This window comes from Babylonia areolata, chromosome 12, assembly GCF_041734735.1.
Source record: "Babylonia areolata isolate BAREFJ2019XMU chromosome 12, ASM4173473v1, whole genome shotgun sequence".
Taxonomy (NCBI): Eukaryota; Metazoa; Mollusca; class Gastropoda; order Neogastropoda; family Buccinidae; genus Babylonia; species Babylonia areolata.
The window spans coordinates 32,789,964-32,814,860 of record NC_134887.1 but is presented as its reverse complement, the minus strand read 5'-3'; the positions used below and the strand labels follow the sequence as shown (position 1 = coordinate 32,814,860).

The following is a 24,897-nucleotide window of genomic DNA, read 5'->3' as shown; positions in this document are numbered from 1 at the left end:
TCTGTGGAGTGAATCGTTTCTCAGTTCCAACATATCATCAGTTACTTTTACCCGCTGTCTCTTTCTTACAGGGCTATTTATGGGGGGACAATTTATGTACAGGCCTACACACACACACACACACACACACACACACACACACACACACATATATATATATATATATATTATTCTGAACACTGAACAACACATTATCAAGGCATCTCAATCAGTATAGCTCTGCACTAAAACACACACAACACAGTGAAAACACAACGAAGAGGAAATGACACTGCAAATGTCACTGATATGATCAGGCCTTTACAGAGGCACTGACATTGACACGCAGGCACTTGACACACGAGAGAGAGAGAGAGGGTTATATTTTATGATAAATCTACAAACAAATGCTCGATTTCCAAAGTTATGAGGAAATGTTTTTAAGTTAGAAAGAGACTGGTTGGACAATAATATAGTTATGCTATATTATTATATAATTATTTGTGTCGACGGGGCGTGGACTGGGAAAGAAATAAAAAGCGCACTGGTGCTTATTTATGCCTATTAACCTCGGATATAAATGATTTGTTCTTATCACAGGAATCCCTGATTTGTCCACTGTCTCCTTGCACCCATGTCTCTTGTGTGTGTCTGTGTGAGGGGGGGTAGGGTGGAGGGAGGTGTGCATTGGTTACCGGAGAAAACCAATGTCGCTTTTGCCAAGGGAAATCACGCTAAAAGTACCCCGCAGAGCACGAATACTTCCTTGTGTCAAAGTTCGCGTCCTCTATCGTGTTGGGTGACAGGTACGTTCACTTGGATTGAAAAAAAAAATTGGCATTTTGTAAGATATGCGTCACAATAAGATCTGTAGCATTGCTTCTACGTCGCTAACATATGTACCAGTATCATTTGTGATGACCAAAAAATTTCTGCAGCGCTTGCGGTAGAGAAAGCGTTCTATAATAGTGAACGATGAGATGGGAATGACTGAACGACCTTTCGACTTGCTGCTTTCTGTATTTCATCATTTTTGTTTTTGACGTTAATATTTAAAGATTAAATCTCTGTCATGTCATGCACCAGCACCTTGTGAAAAACATTCTGAAGAATGTTATCTCCCCGATGGGTGCCAGCCAGTTGGAAGCAGGTTTTGCCATTCCCTTCCCCCCACCCTCCGCACCTCACATGCCCATTTTGTTCACTTTTCTTTCTTCCGCATTTATTTCCGCAGGTATTCATGTCATTGTCTGAAGGCCAAGGGTGACGCCTGGTGCATACATTTGTCTGTTGAGGGCTGGGCCTTGTGATCTGTGCAAGTCCGTTGTGTTTCTCTCTGTTTGTGTGAGTACGTGCGTTTGCACCTTGTGTCGGTGCGCGCGCGTGGTCACGTGCGGTTTCGCTTACTTTGTGTGCCCCATTTGTTTGTTTGTTTGTTGTTGTTGTCTTCTCGATGTTTTACAAATAGCAGCGTATTTCATATTGCTATATTTCATTGTTTTTGCAAATTGTCAATCTATTTTTAAAACACAAACCTCGGCTCAAGTCCTGATCAGCATGTAGGGTAAAGGTGAATATTTTTTCTCTTTTTTTTTTTTTTTTACAGAGGATGTGGTGAAGGGTATATGGATCAGTCTGCATGCTTTGATACTTCCTTGAAACTGAAAACTGAAAAAAAAAGAAAAAAAATTGTCTTCCATACATATGCATGGATACACACAAATGACAGTAAAAACAGTATACAGATTGTCTTTTCTTTCTTTTTTTTTAACGAATACATGGGCAGCGTTGGTTATACTGGGGTTCTGTGCTTTAATGGTATATGTATGTATGTCTTTTTGGAGAACCAAAAATTGACAGAAATAAGTTATAACTGTAGTATTAGTGTCTGTGGCCCAAAGCATTGATGTGCCATCAGCTCCACATGCAGTGGAACATTTTGTTTTGGTAGCTTCACTGTTTTGTCTGTCTTCCCCAGTTTTGTGCGGCCTCACCATTGCATCAACCAACATGTATTGTATTGCATTTGTCACAACAGTCCTTTGTGTGAAAGTCAGGCAGCTCTCCATTGGAAGAGTATGTCACCACAGTGTAGTGCCACAGTTTTTTCCTGCATGCAGTTGTATTTGCTTTCTCCTCAAATTGGATTTTTTCCTCACAGTTTTGCCAGGGACAATCCTTTTGTTGCTGTAGGTTCTTTTACGTGTGCATGCTACACACGGGTCCTCTGTCTCATCCAAATGACAGGTGACCACCACTCAAGGTCCAGAGGAGGGGGAGAAAATACTGGTGGGTGTGGGACTGAAACCTGTGCGCTCAGATTCTTTTGCCTCCTGGGCAGAAGTTGATTTCCCATCTATTTGTTCTGCCTTCTGTTTCATTTTCAGTTATGCTTACAGCATTGCGCAAACCAGTCAGTGATGACAGTCAGCATTTTAGGTTGAAGATTGGGAAGTGTATCGAGGGATAATAGTGTACTTTTTGCCTTAGATAAGATAAGATAAGAATAACTTTATTATCTCCAACTAGAGAAATTTGGTCATGTACATTATCACCACAGACAAGTAAACAACATGGAGACCAGAACTGTAAAAAAAACAAAAAAAAACCCACCAAACAACAGCTATGAGGAATATAACAGACACAAATGTAAAAATATCACATACACAGTTTCATACATTCATTCCACACATTGCAGGTAATATTTTGAATGTAAAAAAGAAGAATTAATAAACATTATTTTGAATATAATCATGAACATAGCCTACTATATTGTACATTGATTATAATAATAACTTTCTTATCTCATAAAGATAAATTGCATTTGGTGCAGCAAAACACAACCAGATAATCAGCACACGAGTGATGTAGCTTGCAGTTTCCTGGTTGAGTAACAGGCTTGCAGAGAACAGATTTCCATCTGAGAGTGTAAAATTCTCTTTTGCATTCCTTTTGGTTCATAGATACTAGCAAGTACTTAGAACAGAAGTTTGGCCAGTATCACTTTTAACCCCGGTAGGGACCAAATCCATGTGAAAACCAATCTTGATTGTATGGCATGATGAAAGCATTCAGGTAAACTTGTTATCCCTGCACACTGTACAGGCAGTCAGACTTCCCAAATTGGTATTGCTTTAATTGTTTCATTGATTTTAGCAACCCTTTTTTTCCCTGCATTCTACCGTATCCGTTGCTTTGAAGACGTGAATTCAAACACGTCTGAGTTCACTTCAGTGAAAAAAAGTTGGTTAAATTGTTTGATCTCACTCTTTGTTCTAAATGCTTATTTTAAACATATTTTAAAACATGACCAGAAGGACAGCTTCTCTGATCTTATAGATTTAGGAATTTGTTTCATTGGCCAAGTTTTTTTGTTTTTTGTTGTTGTTTTTTGTCAGGAACGTTTGGGCCATTGTTTTTGTAATGTTCCACTGCAGTTTGAATGGCTGTATTGCCAGTGAGTCGTCACATTCAGCTTTGACATTGACACCTGCCACAGGTGAAATAGCCTCAGGGGAAAAACCATCCCAGGGGAAAAACCATCCCAGGGGAAAAACCATCCCAGGACAGTGGGTGAAGGGAACCTACCTGACAGCACACGGACACATCCAGAACACAAAATCATTCTTCCTGACAGTACACGGACACACACAGAATGACAGCACATTATGATTCTTCCTGACAGCACACTGACACACCCAGAACACATCATTTTCCTGACAGTACACTGACACATCCAGAACACAACACATTATCATTCTTCCTGACAGCACACTGACACACCCCAGAACGACAGCACATTATCATGGGCGCTGAAGATGCCAGCTGTGGTTTGACCTCGCAACATTTTGGCTGTGAGCTTGGAGCCAGCCAGGCTCTGGAGATGTTCTTCCATTCTGATGCCCAGTTGTTTTTAACACCTGCACCAGTGCAGTCTTTGTCTGTGATCTGCTTACACTGAACACAGAGTTGTTCCCATTTGCCCCATTGGGGGTGTGGGGGGGATGCCAGGGGCTCTTTCACAAAAATAGTATCCCCACCTTTGACACCTTTTTTTTTTCCATCACTCTTATTTGTTGTGTCTCTGGCCTTTTCCATTTCTTTCTGCCATGCTCCTTTCCTTTTTTCTTTTTTTTTTTTTTTTTTGGTGCCCATCATCTGCACCGTTTCAGTGGCATTACTCCCATGCCGCTCATTTTAGATTCCCCCATACACGGCCACACCCGGGTTCGTCCGTCGCAGTTCCAGCGTCGGCAGTCCACAGGGAACCGTCGATGTTAGGTCGCCAGGAGGCCACACACCAGAGGAGACCCTGCACTGCTGCTGAGTCACTTTGGTGGTGTTCAGTGGTGCCTGTTCTGATTTTACCTACTTAGGACACCAACTACTAAGCCCCCTACTAACGACAATAATGGCTTAGTCGCGGAGCCAGACTGAGTGAGCGTCCCTCCCAGAGTGGAGACCGCCACCACGTCCCTCAAACAACAGCCCCCAACGAATTCGCCAATACTGACGACATTGACAGGACTCACCCCAAGCACAGAAGTGGAGGGGTATCGAAACTGAGGTCACCATGAGAGCAGGGCATGAAAGGCCACAGACTTTGAGACTAATTTGTTTATATTGATGACGATGAAGGAGGAGGAGGATGACGATGTTGCTATGGAGGTCCATTTTGGTTTGGGACTGCGTGACAAGGCTGTACTCTACGCTTCCTGTCATAATGATATCCCGGCGTTAACCAGGCCCGAGAGATAGAGACACTTGCAGTGTTGGTCAGGTAATTAGAGCAACACACCCAAAGACGCATCCTTGAAGTGGATGACACTCGACTGTGTGGTCCCAGTCTCCCCATTTAAGCCCACAGCACACTCAACTCTGGGTAGGAGCCGGCCACAGGCTGAAAAACCCACCTCCGCTGGGATTCGAACCCGCGTCCTCCCAGCCATCAGTCCGCAACGCTAACCACTTCGCCACGGCGGCTGGTTGCCATGCTCCTTTCCTATTTTCTGCTTTGCTGCCCACTCATGTTTTTGTTTTAATTCACAAATTTTTTTTTTTCTAGAAAACCTTAAAACAATTGTTGTTCTTCTGGATTTTGATAACTGGGGAGTCATACTGTGTTGTATGTATGCCCCCAAGATATGAGTTGTCCATTGACTTTTATCAGTATTGTGCATTATAAAATATTATTAGCATTGTATATAATTTTGTATATTATTCATGTTCTTGTTCCAGTCTTTTTTTTGTTTGTTTTGTTCTTTCTAATCCTCCAGCTGAAGAAATGACAAACAGGTCAGAGGCATGTCTGGTGCAAGGATATACTTTCACTTGTGCCAAATTTTCTTTTTCACATGTGTGTGTGAATGTATGTGTTTTTGACAATATTGGTATGTTGTCCCTGTGTGTTGTCAGCTGGGCTTTTAGCAACAGTGACAGATTAAATGATAATTAAGTTTCCATCTGTTTCCTGCAGATCCATACCTATTGTACTACCTCCATTGTTGGCACCAGCAGTCATGGGTTTGTCCAAGTTTGCCAGCTGTTTGCCAGAGAACTATGGCTATGTGGTGCTGGTGGGGTGCGTGGGCAACACGTTCGTTAACATCTGGATGGCCATCAACGTGGGAAAGGCCCGCAAACGCTTTGACGTGCCTGTGAGTTGTGTCTCTTCCTTCATCTGTTGGCTGTGTCACTATCTTGATGTATATGTATCATTTTCTATCTTCTTCTGGTTGTTTGTCATTCTGTCTTTGTTATTCTTTCATTCTTGTTTCTGTCTGTGTGTGTGTGTGTGTATATATGTGTACATATGTATGTGTGGATCAAAATCTCTCTTTCTCTGTGTCTCAGTTGCTTTTTTGTTTTTGTTTTGTCAGGGTTTTTTTCTGTTAATGTGTTTTCCTTTTTGTTGTTGTTTTTTAGATAGATAAAATGTTTATACAGCAGGCTTAATTTTGATGTGTTTATGTGGTCAAAGAAATGCAGTTTAGCTGGAAATTTGTTGTGTGTATTGTTTTGTTTTGCTTTGCTTTTAATCAGTTTAGGTCCAAACCTTTCTTTGTTTAACAAAAAGTAAGGAGTGGTAACTCTCTCCATTCACAAGGTTCACAACTTCAAGTCAATGCTGCACAACTTCAAGACAGTGCTGCTTACACTACCAGTTCAGTTAGTACGCAGGTAAATGAAAAGAACATTGGAACAAACCCAGGCACTTCCCCAAAAAAGGAAGCGCCGGGCCTGTCCTTATACTGATCATCTGACATGTGCACATAGCAGCAGAGACATAAGAAATGTGCAAACACAAATCAGCTTTTATTCATGACTGGCATTTCAACATTCTTTGTTTAGTTGGAATTTCCAGGAGCACAATAGATTGAACTAAAAATAGTATCTATTAAAATAGAAAATAAGCAAAGTTTAAATCAAGAGAAATTGTAGAAATGTTATGTATGTGTATATATATATATATATATATATATATATATATATATATACTGTGTGGAGTGATGGCCTAGCGGTAACGCGTCCGCCTAGGAAGCGAGAGAATCTGAGCGCGCTGGTTCAAATCACGGCTCAGCCGCCGATATTTTCTCCCCCTCCACTGGACCTTGAGTGGTGGTCTGGACGCTTGTCATTCGGATGAGACAATAAACCGAGGTCCCGTGTGCAACATGCACTTAGCGCACGTAAAAGAACCCACAGCAACAGAAGGGTTGTTCCTGGCAAAATTCTGTAGAAAAATCCACTTCGATAAGAAAAACAACAAATAAAACCACACAGGAAAAAATACAAAAAAATGGGTGGCGCTGTAATATAGCCATGTGCTCTCCCTGGGAGAGCAGCCTGAATTTCACACAGAGAAATATGTTGTGATAAAAAGAAATACAAATATATATATATATATATATATATATATATATATTCAAAGCAGGTTTTCTGTGTGTGTGTTGATTCATTTGTTCTTTTGTTCAAAGTCTTACCAATAATTTTGATGTGTGTGTGAGTACAGTGAGAAAGAGAGACAGAGACACCAAGATTCTTGTTCAGATAGCTGTTGTGTGTGTGATTGTGATTGTGAGTGTGTATGTGTGTGTGTGCCTGAATAAAAGACACTTGAGAGGTTAGCCAAATAGCTGCTCAGTGAAGAGTTTCATTTTATGTTCTCTTGCAGTATCCAGAGATGTACTGCAGCAGTAAGGAATTCAACTGCATTCAGAGAGCACACCAGAACACGTACGTACCAAGTGTTTGTGTATTTGTTGACACAAGTGTTTGTGTGTGTGTGTCACTGTGTGTGAGTGCATGTGCGTGTGTGTGTGTGTGTGTGTGTGTTGACACAAGTGTGTGTGTGTGTGTGTGTCACTGTGTGTGTGTGTGTGTGTCACTGTGTGTGTTTTTTGGTGTTGGCACAAGTGTTTGTGTATGTGTCACCCTGTGTGTGTGTGTCACTGTGTGTGTGTGTGTGTGTGTCACTGTGTGTGTGTGTGTGTGTGTCACTGTGTGTGTGTGTTTTTTGGTGTTGACACAAGTGTTTGTGTGTGTGTGTCACCCTGTGTGTGTGTATGTGTTACTGTATGTTGATACAAGTGTGTATGTGTGTGTGTTAACACAGAGAGTGTGTGTGTGTGTGTGTGTGTGTGTGTGTATTATCAAAGGTGTGTGTGTGTGTGTGTTTTTTCAAAAGAGTGTGGGTGTGGTGTGTGGGTGTTACATGTGCTTGTGTTTGAATACTGTTGGGTTTTGCACTTCAAATGATTAATCACTGTGATTAACAGTGAATCATGCATAATATGCGATCAGTGCTTGTCTACAAGTGGCAGGTCAGTGACAATAAAACAGCTGGTACAACATACATACTGACTAGTTATCAGTGGTTTCTTTGTTAGCACAGGGTGCAGAATGATTTGTTGTCATGACATACGTGATTACCTATGATGGCGACTAATTATCAGTGGTTACTGGGTACAAAGTGAATTGCTGTAAAGACACATGATGACCAGAGATGTGTTTATTGCAGACTGGAGGGCCAGGGCCAGTTTCTGATGAATCTGTTTATCGGAGGATTGCAGTATCCTGTAAGTGTGTGTGTGTGTGTGTTTGTGAATGCGTATCAAAGCTGTCCTTCCTATAGTGTCTTGTAGTGAAATGCTTGCAGAAAAGCTGCATGCACTGTGTGTGTGTGTGTGTGTGCGCACGTGTGTGTGTGCATGTACATGCATGTGTGTGCACATTGAACGATGAATGTTCTAAGTGCAGAGTGCGTCCACACTGTTGTAGCACTCATGTATTCAGTGCAACGATGTGAGTCCCCAGGAGGACGAACCCGGGTGTGGCCGTGTATGGGTAATCTAAGTGAGCGGCGTGGGAGTAAAGCCACTGAAATGGTGCAGATGATGGGGCAGCAAAAATAATATATATATATATATATATATATATAAGCTGTTTGTAATGTACATTGAAAGATATCTGTTTAGAATATACGTTGCTGTTGATCTGATCAAGTGGAGTGCACAGGATCAAATCCCACATTCACCAGTATTTTCTCCCCCTCCACAAGACCTTGAATCTGGATGCTACTCACTCGGATGAGATGATGAACCAAGGTTCTGTGTGTAGCATGCACTTAGGGCATGTAAAAGAACCCCCGGCAACAAAAGGCTCGTCCCTAATAAAATTCTGAAGAAAAATCCACTTTGATAAGAAAACAAACGCACTTGCAGGCAGAAAAAAAGGAAAAATATATGCAGTACTGGTTTATGGCGACGCGTTCTCCTTGGGGAGAGCAGCTCGAATTTCACACAGAGAAATCTGTTGTGACCAAAAGTAACGCAATACGATCAGTGAATGATGTTTGTGTGTGTGTGCAGAGACTAACAGCAGGTGTGGGGGTGATGTACCTGGTCAGTCGTATTGCCTACGCCCTGGGCTACTACACTGGAGGTGAGTGACTGAATAGTGTTGTTCAACTTATTTCCAAGTTTTGAATTCCCGTGTTCATTAACTGTTGTCTGAGTAGCGTTATCATTTCCAAGGTCTAAATTCCTGTGTTCATCAATTGCGGGTGTGTTCAGTAAAGATTGATATTAGATGGGGGAATATTTCATCTAAAATCTCCATTTAATTACACATACTTAACCGTGACCCACTAGTGCAGACTCCAGCAGGGGTCTGACATTCCCGTCCTGTGCAAACTACTATCCACCTATGCGGAGAAAACGAAAGTAGCTAGGGCCGATAACCTCCCTAAGTAGGTTACCTCCCCTGTGTATCCCTGACTAGCGCCCTCTTTTTCCGGCAGCCATCTTGATTCCTGTTCCTGTGCTCTTCATACGGCTATGTTTTTTTTTTTATTTAAATGTAATTTTAGGAAGAAAATTTCCATTCTCAGTGCCCTGAAAACATCTGTAGATATCACACACATGCTGCTAAATATCACATACTTGCTGCTAAATATCACACACTTGCTGCACACTGTGTCAGTGTCAAAGAGGCGTCAAAGTGTGCAGGCTGATCCATACATGCTGCACCAAATCTGCTGTAAAAAAAAATTTGATTTACAAAACGGAGCGGATGTCTGACCTTCTTATAAACCCAACACGCTGATCAGGCCATGAGAGCCCTACCCAAGGTTTCTGTAAAACATTGACATGAAACAGAGTTAGATGATTAGACCAAATAAACAGATGATTTAATACATTAAAAGAAAGTAAAGGGAAGGATGCATTAAAGGGAAAATTTATGAAAATGAAACAAGAACAAAAAATCGGCCACACACAGCGAACCCAAGCGCACGTATCACTGACACAGGCAAGCAAATAGACATGCACACGCAAGCACACGCACATGCACACACACACACACACAGAGAAACACAACACACATGCAACAGTTTGCAGTCTCACACCATTCAGACACTGTCCCAACCCTCAGTCTACCAACATACATACCCCGAACAAACACACACACATGCACGCATGCATGCGCGCTGTTAGAGGCCCTGCAGCAGGAGTTAAGTTTTCCTGTCAGTGAACAGGTTTTGCCCTGGTACAAGAGTTACGTTTTCCTGGCAGCGAACAGGTTTTGCCCTGGTACAAGAGTTATGTTTTCCTGGCAGTGAACACGTTCTGCCCTGCAACAGGAGTTATGTTTTCCTTCTGCCTTGCAACAGGAGTTACGTTTTCCTGGCAGTGAACACGTTCTGCCCTGCAACAGGAGTTACATTTTCCTGGCAGTGAACACGTTCTGCCCTGCAACCGGAGTTACGTTTTCCTGGCAGTGAACACGTTCTGCCCTGCTACAAGAGTTATGTTTTCCTGGCAGTGAACACGTTATGCCCTGCAACAGTGAGCAGGTTAAAGTATCTTTCACACAAAAAATACAATACTAAGTTGCCTTTGGAAATCTCACACACCGGAAAATCAAATTGAGCGTCAAGTCATTTGGATGAGACAAACCAAGATCCCGTATGCTGCTTGCACATGCTAGGCGCTCTGTAAAAGAGCCCATGGCAACGAATTTTGTTCTCTGGCAAAGTTCTGTACAATGGCGAAAGAAACTCCATGGGGAACGTCCTTTCTCTTTCATCGGACCTGTCATCTGGAACAAACTCCCTTATTCAGTCCGACACGCTCAGTCAAATCAGCTCTCAGAACTCGCCTTTTCCACAGTTGTTATGATTAGTTTTCCCACCCTGTGTGTCTGTCTGCGATTGTTGGTGGGTGGTGAGAGGAATGGGGCTGTATCGGTATGAATGCCTAGTGTGTGGGTGTGCGTGTGTGTGTGTGTGGGTGTGTGTGTGTGTGTGACCTGTTTATTTTGTGATGCGTATAGGCAAGTGAATGTTATGAAGTGTATCTGCATCAATGTACGTATGTGTAATTGTATTACAAAAAAATTATTAACACTGTGGGCTCTCCAGAGATAGGGCTTCCAAATATTCATTATTATTATTATTATTATTAAGAAATCCACTGTGATTGGAACACAAATATACATGCATGCGCTCAAGAACTGACTAAGCACGTCTGGTTGTGCCGCTGGTCAGGCATCTGTCTAGCAGATGTGGTACAGCATGTATGTATGTATATATATATATATATATATATATATATATATATATATATATATATATAATATATATATATGCCTTATATTTTGTATTTGTATTTCTTTTTATCACAGCAGATTTCTCTGTGTGAAATTCGGGCTGCTCTCCCCAGGGAGAGCACGTCGCTACACTACAGCGCCACCCATTTTTTTTGTATTTTTTCCTGCGTGCAGTTTTATTTGTTTTTTCCTATCAAAGTGGATTTTTCTACAGAATTTTGTTTGGAACAACCCTTTTGTTGCCGTGGGTTCTTTTACATGTGCTATAGATATATATATATGCATTTGTCCAAACGCAGTGAGTGACGCCCCCTTGAGAAACGGAAACTGACAACTCCTGTGTATGTGTGTGTGGCAGATCCGGACAAGCGTCGGTGGGGAGCCTTTGGTCACATTGCAGAGCTGATGCTGCTGGGACACGCCATTTCCTTCGCAGCACACCAGCTGGAGTGGGTGTGAGGCTGACGTGGGGGCGGGCTCTCATGGAGGCACAAGGTACGGTGTTTGTCCTGACCTGCCAACCGTTCCCCATTTGTAGGGAATTTATTCCCCCAACCTGACCAGCATTCCCCTATCCCCCCAAACAGATTAAAAAAAAAATTTTTTTAAAGCTGACAAAAAAGTTTGTGTATCATTTGAATTCTGACAGCACATGACTGTCTGTATAGTCACCCTTTGCCCGCCACGTACTTCCGCTGACCAACTTTCTCGCTAGCCAGTCAGCATTCACGTTACGACAGTGTCTGTCAAAACCCACCTATCATGGACAGTGTACTTTGATGCTGAACTCCAGTAATGATAATGAAATGTTTGAAATTAACAACAAATTAAAGTGTTTGAAATCGAACTGTAGTGTTTGAAATTTTACCCTAATGTTTGTTTATTTGGGCGTGAGATATGTGACGTGTGCCATATCGACAGTAACTTCCCCTCAGATATGGAATTTGTTCCCCCTAGGTCATTTCAAAGGTTGACGGGTCTGTTTGGGATTTTGGCTCGTGTGTGTTGACAAAGTGAGTCCAAGTGATGACCCGGTGTGTGCGTGTGTGTGTCTGTGGTAGAGTTCTACACTGGCATTTTCTTGGCTACTGCAAATGTGGTAGGATGGTTGGTATGAGGAGTGAGACCATTGAGGTGACCCTCCTTTATGATGATGATACGGTTAGCAGGGTGAGAGGTCAGAGGTCAAGGTCACCATTTGGCAAAACGCAAAGAGCTTTGATAGAGACTGTCTTATATCAGATTTATTTCAAACTTGGGATTGTGATTTGTTTTGACCAGAATGTCAAGTTATTTGTAAATTTAAAGGTCAAAGGTCATCAAGGTCACATTAATTAGTGTATCACTTCTTTGTTACAACAGATTTCACTGTGTGAAACTGGGGCTGCTCTCCTAGGAGAGTGTGCATTGCCATAAGGCCGCTCCAGCTTTTGTTTTTTTCTTTTCTTTCTGTTTTCTGCCTGCATGTGCGTTTGTTTCATTATCAAAGTAGATTTTTCTGCAGCATTTTGTAAGGGACAACCCTGTTGCTGCTGTGGGGAACGTGCGTTAAGTGTGTGTTGCATACTGGACCATGGTTTACCGCCTCATCTGAATGACTTATTATGTGTGTGTGTTTTTCTGCCAGATGGTCTGCTTTGCAATATCATTTTGTTGTTGTTGTTGTTGCTGTTTTCAGTTTTGTTTTGTTGTGTGAAGTGGGTATCAGACGTGAGACATGAAGGCTTTGCCAGTCTTGTTTAGATTGGCACTGTTGGGTTTTTTGGGTTGTTTTTTTTTGTTGCTTTGTTTTTTGTTGTTGTTGTTCTTCTTCTTCTGCGTTTGTGGGCTGCAACTCCCACGTTCACTCATATATACGCGAGTGGGCTTTTACGTGTATGACCGTTTTTAACCCGCCATGTAGGCAGCCATACTCCGCTTTCGGGGGTGTGCATGCTGGGTATGTTCTTGTTTCCATAACCCACCGAACGCTGACATGGATTACAGGATCTTTAATGTGCGTACTTGATCTTCTGCTTGCGTATACACACGAAGGGGGTTCAGGCACTGGCAGGTCTGCACATATGTTGACCTGGGAGATCGTAAAAATCGCCACCCTTTACCCACCAGGCGCCGTCACCGTGATTCGAACCTGGGACCCTCAGATTGAAAGTCCAACGCTTTAACCACTCGGCTGTTGCGCCCGTCTGTTGTTGGGTTTTTTTTCTCTCATTTGAAATTTTCCCCTCAGTTTGTTTAGTTTGAACTTTGTGGTGTCAGGTTGTATGGCCGGTACAGCTAGCTACCTTGTTTATGACTGAAGTGCATGAGAGCTACAAGCTTGTTCTAGAATGATTTGAAGAAAGAATTTTTCAACAGGGTTTTTATTATTTTCTCATTGCTGGGCATCCACAGAAGGCTCAGTTTAAAAAGAAATTAAAGAGTTGTGTTATGTGACAATCAAGAAGGAAGTGAGTTATAGTGATGTCAGGTTCCTTTTGTTGTATTGATTTTGTTACTGAAAACTTTGAGTTGTTTTTTGTTTTTTTTTGTTGTTGTTTTTTTATGAATCATTTCAAAGCAAGTGATGATTTTTTTTTTTTTTTTTTTTTTTTTGGTTGTTTGTTTCAGGCTCGGAAGGATTTGTCCAGAAGCACAAACTGGTCACGTGCTTCATCTGCTTCGTTAGATATACATCACCCTTTCTCTCTCTCTCTCTCTCTCTCTCTCTCTCTCTCTCTCTCTCTTTGTTTAGGTGTTGTGGAAAAGTAAAGACTCCAGGAATCTTGTGTGTGTGTGTGTGTGTGTGTGTGTGTGTGTGTGTGTGTGTGTGTGGCTTTGCATTAAACAAGGAGGAAAAACAACTGTATTTTGGGATCATGTTGGTTTTGAGGGTGTGTTTTTTTTCTTGTTGTTGTTGTTGTTGTTGTTTTCCAGTGCTTACCTGTGGCTTCATTCTGTATGTAGCTCAAGTTTTGCTATTCCCCCAACCTTTTTTATTCTACTTTTTTTATATTAATGGACTAACCCGGTTTGACACTCTCCTGCTTATCTTTCTTTTCTTTTTCTTTTTTTTTTATCATGTGATACTTGTTTGCTTGTATTTACTTGAAAAGGTTTTATATTAGATGATATTGTTGTTTACATTATTTTGATCAGGTCACTTGTGAAATTGTCAGCTTGACCCAAGTTTGTCAGTATGCTTAGGGAATTAGACTTAACAGGTATGTGTGATCTGTGATTCTGATTAGGTGATTTAATAGATTGTAGGCTCCTCTTTTTTTCTTTTTTCTTTTCTTTTCTTCCCCCCCCCCCACCCCCCCCAATCAAAAGCAGCCAGTGGTTTAGAAATGTTCCCTTTTGCTTACTTCCTCTCTGTCTCTCTGTCTCTGTCTTTCTCTTCTTTTCTTTTCTTTCTTCTTCTTCTTGGTGTTCAAATTAGAGGCTTTTTTTCCAAAGAAAGCGTAGGACGAGACAGAGAGTAAATCTAACAAGATGGCATGGAGAGCCTTGGCCAAAGGAATGATTCAGCGCTTATAGCTTTTAGAGGCAGAGCAAACCGCTAGGCCTAGCTTGCATCAGTTTGACATGGTAAGTATATGTATCATCAAACATGGAGTATAATACAAACTCCTCCTTTTGTCTTCATACCTGGCAGCTGTTCCCCCACAGTTAGGGGAGCAAAAGCAGTGTAGGGTGGTAAGGTATACCGTAGGTATGTGCTGTTGAATCAGTCCCAACATCAACATGGATAAGTTACCAGCGCCTTCAACATGATGGAGTCTCCCGTTGGTCCAACGGATGAGTAAGCAGGCAGGCTTATCTGTCGGTGTGTGTCATATGGGAGAAGAGGCTGATTCTGGATGCACAGCACTTCCCACGGGTGTTGCAAGGGCCTTCAACATGCTTGCAAGATAACTGCTGCAGTCACTGTTGCTAAATTCCCATTCACCATCCTGCAGTACAAATAGGTACACTCGCACCACTGTTTTTTTGGCTCCAAAAGGTAGGTACACCTGCAGCTATGTTGTTTTCAAAAGGATGTCTGTGGCTCAGAAACTATGGTCATTGGCCTTTAAAAAGATAATACCCCAACCACTGTAACCCAGTCGCTTTGTTTCTGTTCTTAAATTTGGCAATCATGGTGTGTTTTTCAGGGTCTTGAGGGGGTGATATTTTTTGGAAGCAAAAACCCCATTTGTGTAAGTCAACAATCATGGTGTATTTTCAGAGGTTTTGAGGGGTTTTTGATATTTCTTGTAAACAAAACCTTTCATGTTTTCACTTCCAAAATGATGACCAGCTGATGGTGTAACTAGTGCAATGGCCTACAGTGTTGTTTTTTTTGTTAGCATTGAAAACTCCATTTGTGTTTTTGCTTCCAAAATTAGTCTGGTACAGGCGGTAACTAGTGCAAGGACTTGCAATGTTTTGTGTCAGCAGTTTGAGATTTGTCTCACTATCTTTACAAGTGGAGAACGGTCAGACACTGACTGACATTTTTTATTCTTTATGTTTTTGTAAAACATTTTTTTAAGACATTGCTAGTTCGTTTTGCCGCCTGTGTTTGTGACAGCAGTGAAACTGTGATTGTTTTTGAATGATGCTGCAGGTGATGATTTGGTTATCTTGTTTCCTGCTTTGCTTTGGACACGTAACGATTATAATCAAGGTGACAGTGTAATTGGACAAACTGATTTAGCTTTGCTGTTATTCTTTGTTTAGTAACGGCGTTGTGATTATTTTCTAATGGACTGTTCATCTGTTGTGTTGATATTGCTTTACATCTTGCGTTGGCTGCCATGCATCCGCAGACAGAAAGTGAGCCATCACAATACAGAGTTCTGTTCTGATCAGTCACTGTGTTTGGATGAGGAGTTAAAGTGCTCACTCACTCTGGGTGTTATTTTGAGTACAAGGAAGGAACAGCAATGTAACTACTCACAACAATAAATAATAACAAAATTCCCACAAAATATTCTAACAAAGCAACAACAACAACATTTTAACATTTTAAATGGGAAGTTTCTCATCCACATGTGTTCCTTTAAACATTGTCATTCTAACAACATGACTGAGCTGTCATTGGAAGTCAAGGCCAGCAACACACTTTCTAGTTTTCAGCAGTTGTTGCCCTTGTGCGGTGGACATTCTGCTGAGCCTCATGTCTGCAGATCTGTGTGTGAGTGTTAGTGGGCAGTCCTTACCTTTGCCTGTTGAAGTACAAAACTATAATCTGAATTTAATGATTTTACAATGCTTTTTCCAGATACATTTATCTATATTCTATTATATCAAGCTTTCTTATCCTGGTGATTTTTATTTTTGGATCCATGGATATAGCTGTTGCCTTGACGGTATTGGTTCTTTGTGAGGTATCTGTATTCTCAAGATGGTTTTGCAAGTGGACTAAAATGACAAACAGTACTAGATGAAGTTTTTGAATGAATGTTTTGGAATCATAGAGGTTTAAAGGTTGGGTTTTTTTTTTCTCTATTTTAAACATTTTGATTTTAGTGGAGCACAATTTATCATTATTAGCAGTGTGAGTTTACGGTTGCTGTTTCTTTCTACACTTGATTAAAGTGTATCTGTAACAAATCTTCATTAAAGTGTATCTGTAACAAATCTTCATTAAAGTGTATCTGTAACAAATCTTCGATGTGTTTTTGTGTGATTTTGCGGAACATAATTTTACAATATAGTTTGTGTGGTTGTGGGTCTGTTAGTTTTCTGCTGACAGCGACTTTGTGTCAGTCTAGATCTTTGATTACAGGTTATCTTTTGGCCATTACATGTGTGTCCCAGAACACGTACAGATTGTGACAAAAACACAAATCTCTAATCCAGCATAACCTGTTTGCTGTCTCTATTTCTACATGAGGGAATTCCTGTCAAAGTCTGTGCCACAGCGTCGGTGAATGCCTGTGTGCTGTCGTTTGATGAAAGTGATAACAGTTCTTTTTGGGATAGGCTCAGTCTGGTTCCATGACCAGGCCGCTTTCATTGTCACTGCTGGCTTTGCAATGTTTATCGCCAGTCATCTGACATACCTCCCGAGTTTCTTTAGGGAGTGGTCTTCCATTGCCTCGGTGTTGTTGTCTTCCATACTTTTTTTTTTTTTTTTTTCTTTTTTTTAATAACAACTCAGGAAGCATTAATTCTATTACATGGACGTAGGCCTCCTAGTATCTGTCTGATGTCTAGAAGACGGACATTTTCTTGCCTTACTTAGCCTTCAGCATTTGTGATGGTATGTCAGTGTTTTTAAATGACTAGTGTATTGGTGTAAATGTGTGTAGTAATGTCGTTTGCATAAGTGCATTTACATACCACATAAAGCAAACAGTCAATGAGTGTTATGTTCACATTATGAATGGACAAAAGTCTTTTTGGATTATTCCTTTCTTTGCTCCCATCTTTTCTTTGTTGTCTTCTTTAATTTTGCTCCTTTTTTTCTTTCCAATTTTTTCACCTTCGTGGCTTTACTTGATTTCCTTGTCCTCCTCTTCACCTGGTGTTGCTGCTTTTTTCTCTGCTTGGTCCAGTTTCATGTATGTATCTGTGTGCATGTTAGTGCATGCGTATGTGTGTCAGTCTGTGTACACGTGTGTGTCTGTGTGCATGTTTTTGCAGGTGTGTCTGTGCATGTGTTTGCGCACGTGTGTGTATGAGTGCGTGTTGGTGCACATGTGTGGTGTGTGTGTGCACGCTTGTTTAGTGTGTGTTTATGCATGCATGTGTGTGTGTGTGTGTTCATGCATGCATTTGTCTGTGTTCGTGTTTGTGGGCACATGTGTGTGTGTTTGAGTTTATGTGTATGTCTGTTAAATAGTTCCATTCTATTTCATTCTTTCCATCAGGGTTTTTTGGAGTGTTTTTTTTTTTTTTACACTGTATGTGACAGCCAAAAAGATGTGTACAAGGGATCGCCAGCTCATGAGACACACATGCGACAGACTATTACAGACTTTCCTTCCTTTCACACACACTCTTTCCTTCCTTGCATTGGTATCCAGCTGTCAGAAACCCTTTTTCTCATTAAATGAACTGAAAAATACAATGTTTCAGTTTCAAGGAGGTATCAGAGTGTGTGGACTGGTCCATATATGCTACACCACATCTGCTCCAGATGGTCTTCTTTTTATTTAAGTAGCATATATGCTACACCACTTCTGCTCAGATTTTATTCTTTTTATTTAAATAGCATATACCTGACCTACACATAAACCCAGTGCACTGGTCAGTGGCTTGAAAGCCTACCACAGGTATATTTGTATTTCTCTTTTTATCACAACAGATTTCTGTGTGAAATTCGGGCTGCTCTCCCAAGGGAGAGTGCGTCGCTACACTACAGCGCCACTCATCTTTTTATATTTTTTCCTGGGTGCAGTTTTATTTGTTTTTCTCATGGAAGTGGATTTTTACAGAATTTTGCCAAGAACAACCCTTTTGTTGCTGTGGGCTTTTACGTGCACTATGTGCATGTTGCACACAGGACCTTGGTTTATCGTCTCATCCGAATGACTAGCGTCCAGACCACCACTCAAGGTCTAGTGGAGGGGGAGAAAATATTGGTGGCTGAGCCGTGATTCGAACTAGAGCGCTCAGATTCTCTCGCTTCTTAGGCGGACACGCTAGGCCATCACTCCACATATATAGATGTATTGAAAAAAAAAAATTGGCAACCATATTAAAAAAACACAGGATTTGACTCTCCGTGAAGAGCACAACTGCGGACTGGCTTGAATGTTGAGTTTCAACCTCGCATGTCTGTGGTTCAAGTAGCAACTGTACCTGGTGAATGGTGGAGTTTTTTCTTCAAAGCCTGGACAGAGTATGTGCAGATCTACCAGTTTCTTTGGCACATTTATTGTATTGTTTTATTCTTTTGTCATGATAGATTTCTCTGTGTGAAATTTAGGCTGCTCTCCCCAGGGAGAGCATGTCGCTACATTAATTAAGAGCACCACCCAATTTTGGGGTTGTATTTTTTTTCTGCTTGCAAGTTTATTTGTTTTCCTATCAAAGAGGATTTTTCGACAGAATTCAGCCAGGGACAACCCTTTTGTTTATTTCTGTGGCTTCTTTTATGTGCACTAAGTACCTATGGCACACATGATATCATGTGGAGTGATGGCCTAGAGGTAACACGTCCGCCTTGGAAGCGAGAGAATCTGAGCGCGCTGGTTCAAATCACGGCTCAGCCGCCGATATTTTCTCCCCCTCCACTAGACCTTGAGTGGTGGTCCCGTGTGCAGCATGCACTTAGCGCACGTAAAAGAACCCACGGCAACAAAAGGGTTGTTCCTGGCAAAATTCTGTAGAAAAATCCACTTCGACAGGAAAAACAAATAAAACTGCACGCAGGAAAAAATACAAAAAAATGGGTGGCGCTGTAGTGCAGCGATGCGCTCTCCCTGGGGAGAGCAGCCTGAATTTCACACAGAGAAATTTGTTGTGATAAAAAGAAATACAAATACAAAAATACCTGTTTTTCATATCATCTGAATAACTAACATCCAGACCACCACCCAAGGTCTAGTGGAGGGTGAGAAAATACTGGTGGGTATGGGATTCAAACTTGTGCACTCATGTTCTTTTGCTTCACAGGGGGATGCATTACCACTAGGCTATTACTCCACACACATGGGTATGCACATTTTAGAAGATGGTGTATACATGTGACAGATCCTTGGCCTTGATGAATGCCTAAACAAGGGGATGAAAACAGTCAACATGGGAGTAGCAATTTATGAATGACAAACATGAAGATCTCATGATACATGTCAAGAATTCATTGGGTTAAAGGAATTGAAGATCTCATGATACATGTCAAGAATTCATTGGGTTAAAGGAATATATGAATGATTAAAACAACAACCATGACTTAATCACCTGACTGAACCAACCATACAACAATCACCTCTTGGATTGGCTTTTTTTTTCTTTTCTTTTTTTGTTGTTGTTTTTGATGGGGTTTTTTGTTTTTGAGTTCTTTTTTTTTGTCAAAACTTGCTTTTCATACTGCATTATCTCCAGGACTGTGAGTGTAAGAGTGTGGCAATGGATTTCATCTGCAACCCCTGAAACATGATGACAGACCTTGGAAAGCAAAACGGCAGGAAATGTATGGCCTTGGTTCAACAGCTGTTCAAAAAAACCCTGAGTCTGCAGTTGACATCAGATCAATACTCCTGTAAGTGAGAACACAGTCTAGCCACACAAACAAAACCAACCCTGCACTAAAAATTCACAAGTGCGGACAAAAACTGTCCAAACCACAAAATTTGTATTTGTATTTCTTTTTTTATTGCAACAGAGCACGTCACTACACTACAGCGCCACCCTTTTTTTTTTTTGTATTTTTTCCTGCGTGCAGTTTTTTTTGTTTTTCCTATCGAAGCGGATTTTTCTACAGAATTTTGCCAGGAACAACTATTTTGTTGCCGTGGGTTCTTTTACGTGCGCTAAGTGCATGCTGCACACGGGACCTCGGTTTATCGTCTCATCCGAATGACTAGTGTTCCAGACCACCACTCAAGGTCTAATGGAGGGGGAGAAAATATCAGCGGCTGAGCCGTGATTCGAACCAGCGTGCTCAGATTCTCTCGCTTCCTAGGCGGACGCGTTACCTCTAGGCCATCACTCAGTGGCAAACACGGAGACAATTCATGCCACCCCCCTAACATTTTTCCACTCACAGCCTACTGTGCCCTCTGGCATGTAGGACAAGCAAAGAAGAAATTTTATTCTGTTGCTGTTTCAGTAACAAAGCTTTATTACGGGACCGGGTTGTTGGCTCTGTTCCCAACCGCCAACGTGGAGGACCGGTCGATTGCTCTGTGTCTGGCCTTCACCCTTCAACCTCTCTGGCTTGGGTGGCCCTACCATGCAGGAGCATTAAGTTCCCTCCGGCACAGCTCTTGGGGTTCCTGAGGCACGCACTCCCCCCTCCCCACCACACACACACACAAACACACACATGCCACCACCACCACCACCACATGATCAAAGACAGGGACATTCTCCACTGAACCCTGATAATTCCAGTATTTGTATTTGTATTCCTTTTTTATCACAACAGATTTCTCTGTGTGAAATTCGGGCTGCTCTCCCCAGGGAGAGTGCGTCGCTACACTACAGCGCCACCCATTTTTTTGTATTTTTTCCTGCGTGCAGTTTTATTTGTTTTTCCTGTCGAAGTGGATTTTTCTGCAGAATTTTGCCAGGAACAACCCTTTTGTTGCCGTGGGTTCTTTTACATGCACTAAGTGCATGCTGCACACGGGACCTCGGTTTATCATCTCATCCGAATGACTAGCGTCCAGACCACCACTCAAGGTCTAATGGAGGGGGAGAAAATATCGGCGGCTGAGCCGTGATTCGAACCAGCGCCCTCAGATTCTCTCGCTTCCTAGGTGAACGCGTTACCTCTACGCCATAACTCTTGGCCCACTGACTGCAAATTCCCGTCCTTGCCACCAGCCTGAATTACTACCACATACTCATCGGGAGCGGGAGCTGTCATGAACTGTTGGCCCTGTCACTGCATGCCGTGCAACAATAATTGTCTACAAGGGGGGTGATTGTCGACATCAAAGTATTGTTTTTCATGTTTGAATGTTATTATTTTGATTAAAAACAAACCGGGTAGAAGAGGAGGGGGTTTGTATGGTGAGTGTGGGGGAAATAGGAGAGAGTGTGGGGGAAATAGGAGAGAGGGGTGGAGAATCATGAGGAGGAGGTTGAATGGTGAGTGTGGGAAAAATAGGAGAGAGGGGTGGAGAATAGGAGGAGGTTGTATTGTGAGTGTGGGGGAAATAGGAGAGAGTGTGGGGGAAATAGGAGAGAGGGGTGGAGAATCATGAGGAGGAGGTTGAATGGTGAGTGTGGGAAAAATAGGAGAGAGGGGTGGAGAATAGGAGGAGGTTGTATGGTGAGTGTGGGGGAAATAGGAGAGAGGGGTGGAGAATCATGAGGAGGAGGTTGAATGGTGAGTGTGGGAAAAATAGGAGAGAGGGGTGGAGAATAGGAGGAGGTTGTATGGTGAGTGTGGGGGAAATAGGAGAGAGGGGTGGAGAATAGGAGGAGGTTGTATGGTGAGTGTGGGGGAAATAGGAGAGAGGGGTGGAGAATCATGAGGAGGGGGTTGTATGGTGAGTGTGGGGGAAATAGGAGAGAGGGGTGGAGAATAGGAGGGGGTTGTATGGTGAGTGTGGGGGAAATTGGAGAGAGGGGTGATGGAATCCAACAACGACATACATTTCTTCTTCTTCTTCTTCTTCTTCTTCTTCTTCTGTGTTCGTGGGCTGCAACTCCCACGTTCACTCTTATGTACACGAGTGGGCTTTTACGTATATGACCGTTTTTACCCCGCCATGTAGGCAGCCATCCTCCGCTTTTTTTTTGGCGGGGGGGGGAGGGGGTGCGGGGGGGGGGGGGGGGGGAGTATGCTGGGTATGTTCTTGTTTCCATAACCCACTGAATGCTGACATGGATTACAGGATCTTTAATATGTGTATTTGATCTTCTGCTTGCGTATACACACGAAGGTGGTTCAGGCACGAGCAAATCTGCACATATGTTGACCTGGGAGATCGTAAAAATCACCACCCTTCACCCACCAGGCGCTGTCGCCATGATTCGAACTGAGAAACCTCAGATTGAAACTGTTCAATGCTTTAACCACTTGGTTATTGCGCCCGTCTGACGGACATTTCAAATAAACAGTCAAAGAAAACATGACTACTTAATTAATGGACTTCATAAAACGGATGTCGATAATTTCCTAAGAGAAACAATATAGATACTGAATATAAAAAGTCACCATCACCAAAATTATGTAAAACTGAGGGCAAAGATGTTATAAAATCTGCCATCCCTAACATTCCGTGGCAACAGCTAAACAGTGGGAAATGTACAGCATTTGTTAAAAGACCACGAAAACAATGCAGTTCGACATGAAGCTGAGTGCATACACAGAGAAACAGATTCACCATACAAGGAGCAACAGATTCACCATACAAGGAGGAACAGATTCACCACACAAGGAGGAACAGATTCACCATACAAGGAGCAACAGATTCACCATACAAGGAGGAACAGATTCACCACACAAGGAGGAACAGATTCACCATACAAGGAGGAACTGTGACAGATTCGCCACACATGTCAACTCTGTGCTCCAAAATACATTATACAGGGTCAGCCCCACTTTACAGGAGTGGACCCACAGACAGCTCCATTCCAATATTTTTGACTCACTTGTGTAAACAAAGTGAGTCTATGTTTTAACCCGGTGTTCGGTTGTGTGTGTGTGTGTGTGTGTGTGTGTGTGTGTGTGTGTCCGTGGCTTTAACATTGAGATTTTCTCTGCAAATACTTTGTCAGTTGACACCAAATTTGGCATAAAATAGGAAAAATTCAGTTCTTTCCAGTCATCTTGTTTAAAACAATATTGCACCTCTGGGTTGGGCACAAAATTTTTTTTTAAAGAAGACTAATTATATGCAAACTGCATTTACTGTTATATTTATATTTTTTGTGTTCTCTAAACTTGGCACTTTGACCTCTTATTCTGACACAACAACAAGAGGAGTCATTATTATAATTTTTTGTTCAAACAGGAACTTCTTTTGCTAAGCATGGAATTTTTTAATTTTATTTTGCAAACGTTTTGGTGCAGATAGTAAAAAAGGGAAATTACTCTGTAATTAATGCTAGGGGACTTAATTTATCACAAGCGAGTCTTGAAGGCCTTGCCTCTCTTGTTTAACTTGAACTTGTGGTTCTTGAAGCCTTTTCTAAGGCCTGTTCAAATTTGATCTACTACTTGCATGCGTGGCGATATAGGTCTCACTGTCCTACCTATTCATACTGCGCAAGCAGGATTGTATAATGTCGGAAGGTTTGCCCAGTGGGCATCCAGTCTGGTCTTAATTTAAAAGTGTTGACTGTTGGTGCTATAACTACATGGTCTCGGGAAGGTTAGTTACTTCAGTCCAGCTGTTGATGACACGTTCTGCAAAGTAGTTACTTCTGATGAACGAAAGGCTATATCGAGTCCCTCTGTTTTAGAACCCTTGAAACAAAGACAGTGGCAGAAAACTCAAGATGACATTACAACTACGCTATTTCCATAACGCTGAGTTCAGTTCAGTTCAGCCTCGTTCAGGAGGCGTCACTACGTTCGGACAAATCCATATACGCTACACCACATCAGACGGTCTGCTAAGCAGATGCCTCACTGAGTGACCTGAGCAGCGTAACCCAATGTGTTCAGTCAGGCCTTGAGAAAAAAAAAGAAGAAAAAAAAGGTAAAAGGTCATAATGGATACATCATTAAATTAGATAATGCTGAACGAGTCAGGGAAAAGGCTTGGTTATCAATCCGCTTACGAAAAAAAAAAAAAAAAAAAAAAAAAAAAGAGAGAAAAAAAAGTTGCCCGCTGAATGATGATTAGACTGAAGTTTTCTGATGCAGAATTTGTGGAAGTGGTTCAGTCTGCTTTTTAGCCTCGTGGAAGTACACTCTTGCACAGTTTGATGCTGATTAAAGTTCACTTCAGAGAGCGTAAAAAAGCCTAGAGACTCTCTCTCTCTCTCTCTCACTCTGTGTGAGAGAGAGAGAGAGAGAGAGAGATTAAAAAAGCTCTGGGTAAAAAATATACATATATGTATGTCTGAGAGAGAGAGAGAGAGAGAGAGAGAGAGAGAGAGATCTAAAAAGCCCCGGGTCAATCTAGAAAGGGAGTGGGGTTTGGGGTTTTTTTTTCCCCGCAATTTATGTGGAGTTATCTGTTCCTTGGCAAATCACGTGGGTGCACG

At 41.9% G+C, this 24,897-nt stretch overlaps 1 protein-coding gene across 1 annotated transcript; it reads left to right on the top strand.

The window, feature by feature from the left end:
• The first annotated feature begins 719 nt into the window (after nucleotides 1-719).
• Nucleotides 720-13,918, top strand: LOC143288545 (glutathione S-transferase 3, mitochondrial-like). The gene is made up of 7 exons (XM_076597138.1): nucleotides 720-785; nucleotides 5,456-5,636; nucleotides 7,154-7,215; nucleotides 8,000-8,057; nucleotides 8,850-8,922; nucleotides 11,447-11,583; nucleotides 13,699-13,918. The coding sequence occupies exons 2-6, from the start codon at nucleotides 5,499-5,501 to the stop codon at nucleotides 11,545-11,547; spliced, it is 432 nt and encodes a 143-aa protein (XP_076453253.1). The 5' UTR covers nucleotides 720-785; nucleotides 5,456-5,498; the 3' UTR covers nucleotides 11,548-11,583; nucleotides 13,699-13,918.
• The last annotated feature ends 10,979 nt before the right edge of the window (nucleotides 13,919-24,897 follow it).

What these genes read in the sequence shown, in the direction of transcription:
- LOC143288545 (XM_076597138.1), top strand. Translation starts at nt 5,499, where the DNA reads ATGGGTTTGTCCAAGTTTGCCAGCTGTTTGCCAGAGAACTATGGCTAT. An exon ending in CAGAGAGCACACCAGAACAC is followed by an intron (nt 7,216 to 7,999) that starts GTACGTACCAAG and finishes TGTTTATTGCAG; the next exon opens with ACTGGAGGGCCAGGGCCAGT. An exon ending in CCTGGGCTACTACACTGGAG is followed by an intron (nt 8,923 to 11,446) that starts GTGAGTGACTGA and finishes TGTGTGTGGCAG; the next exon opens with ATCCGGACAAGCGTCGGTGG.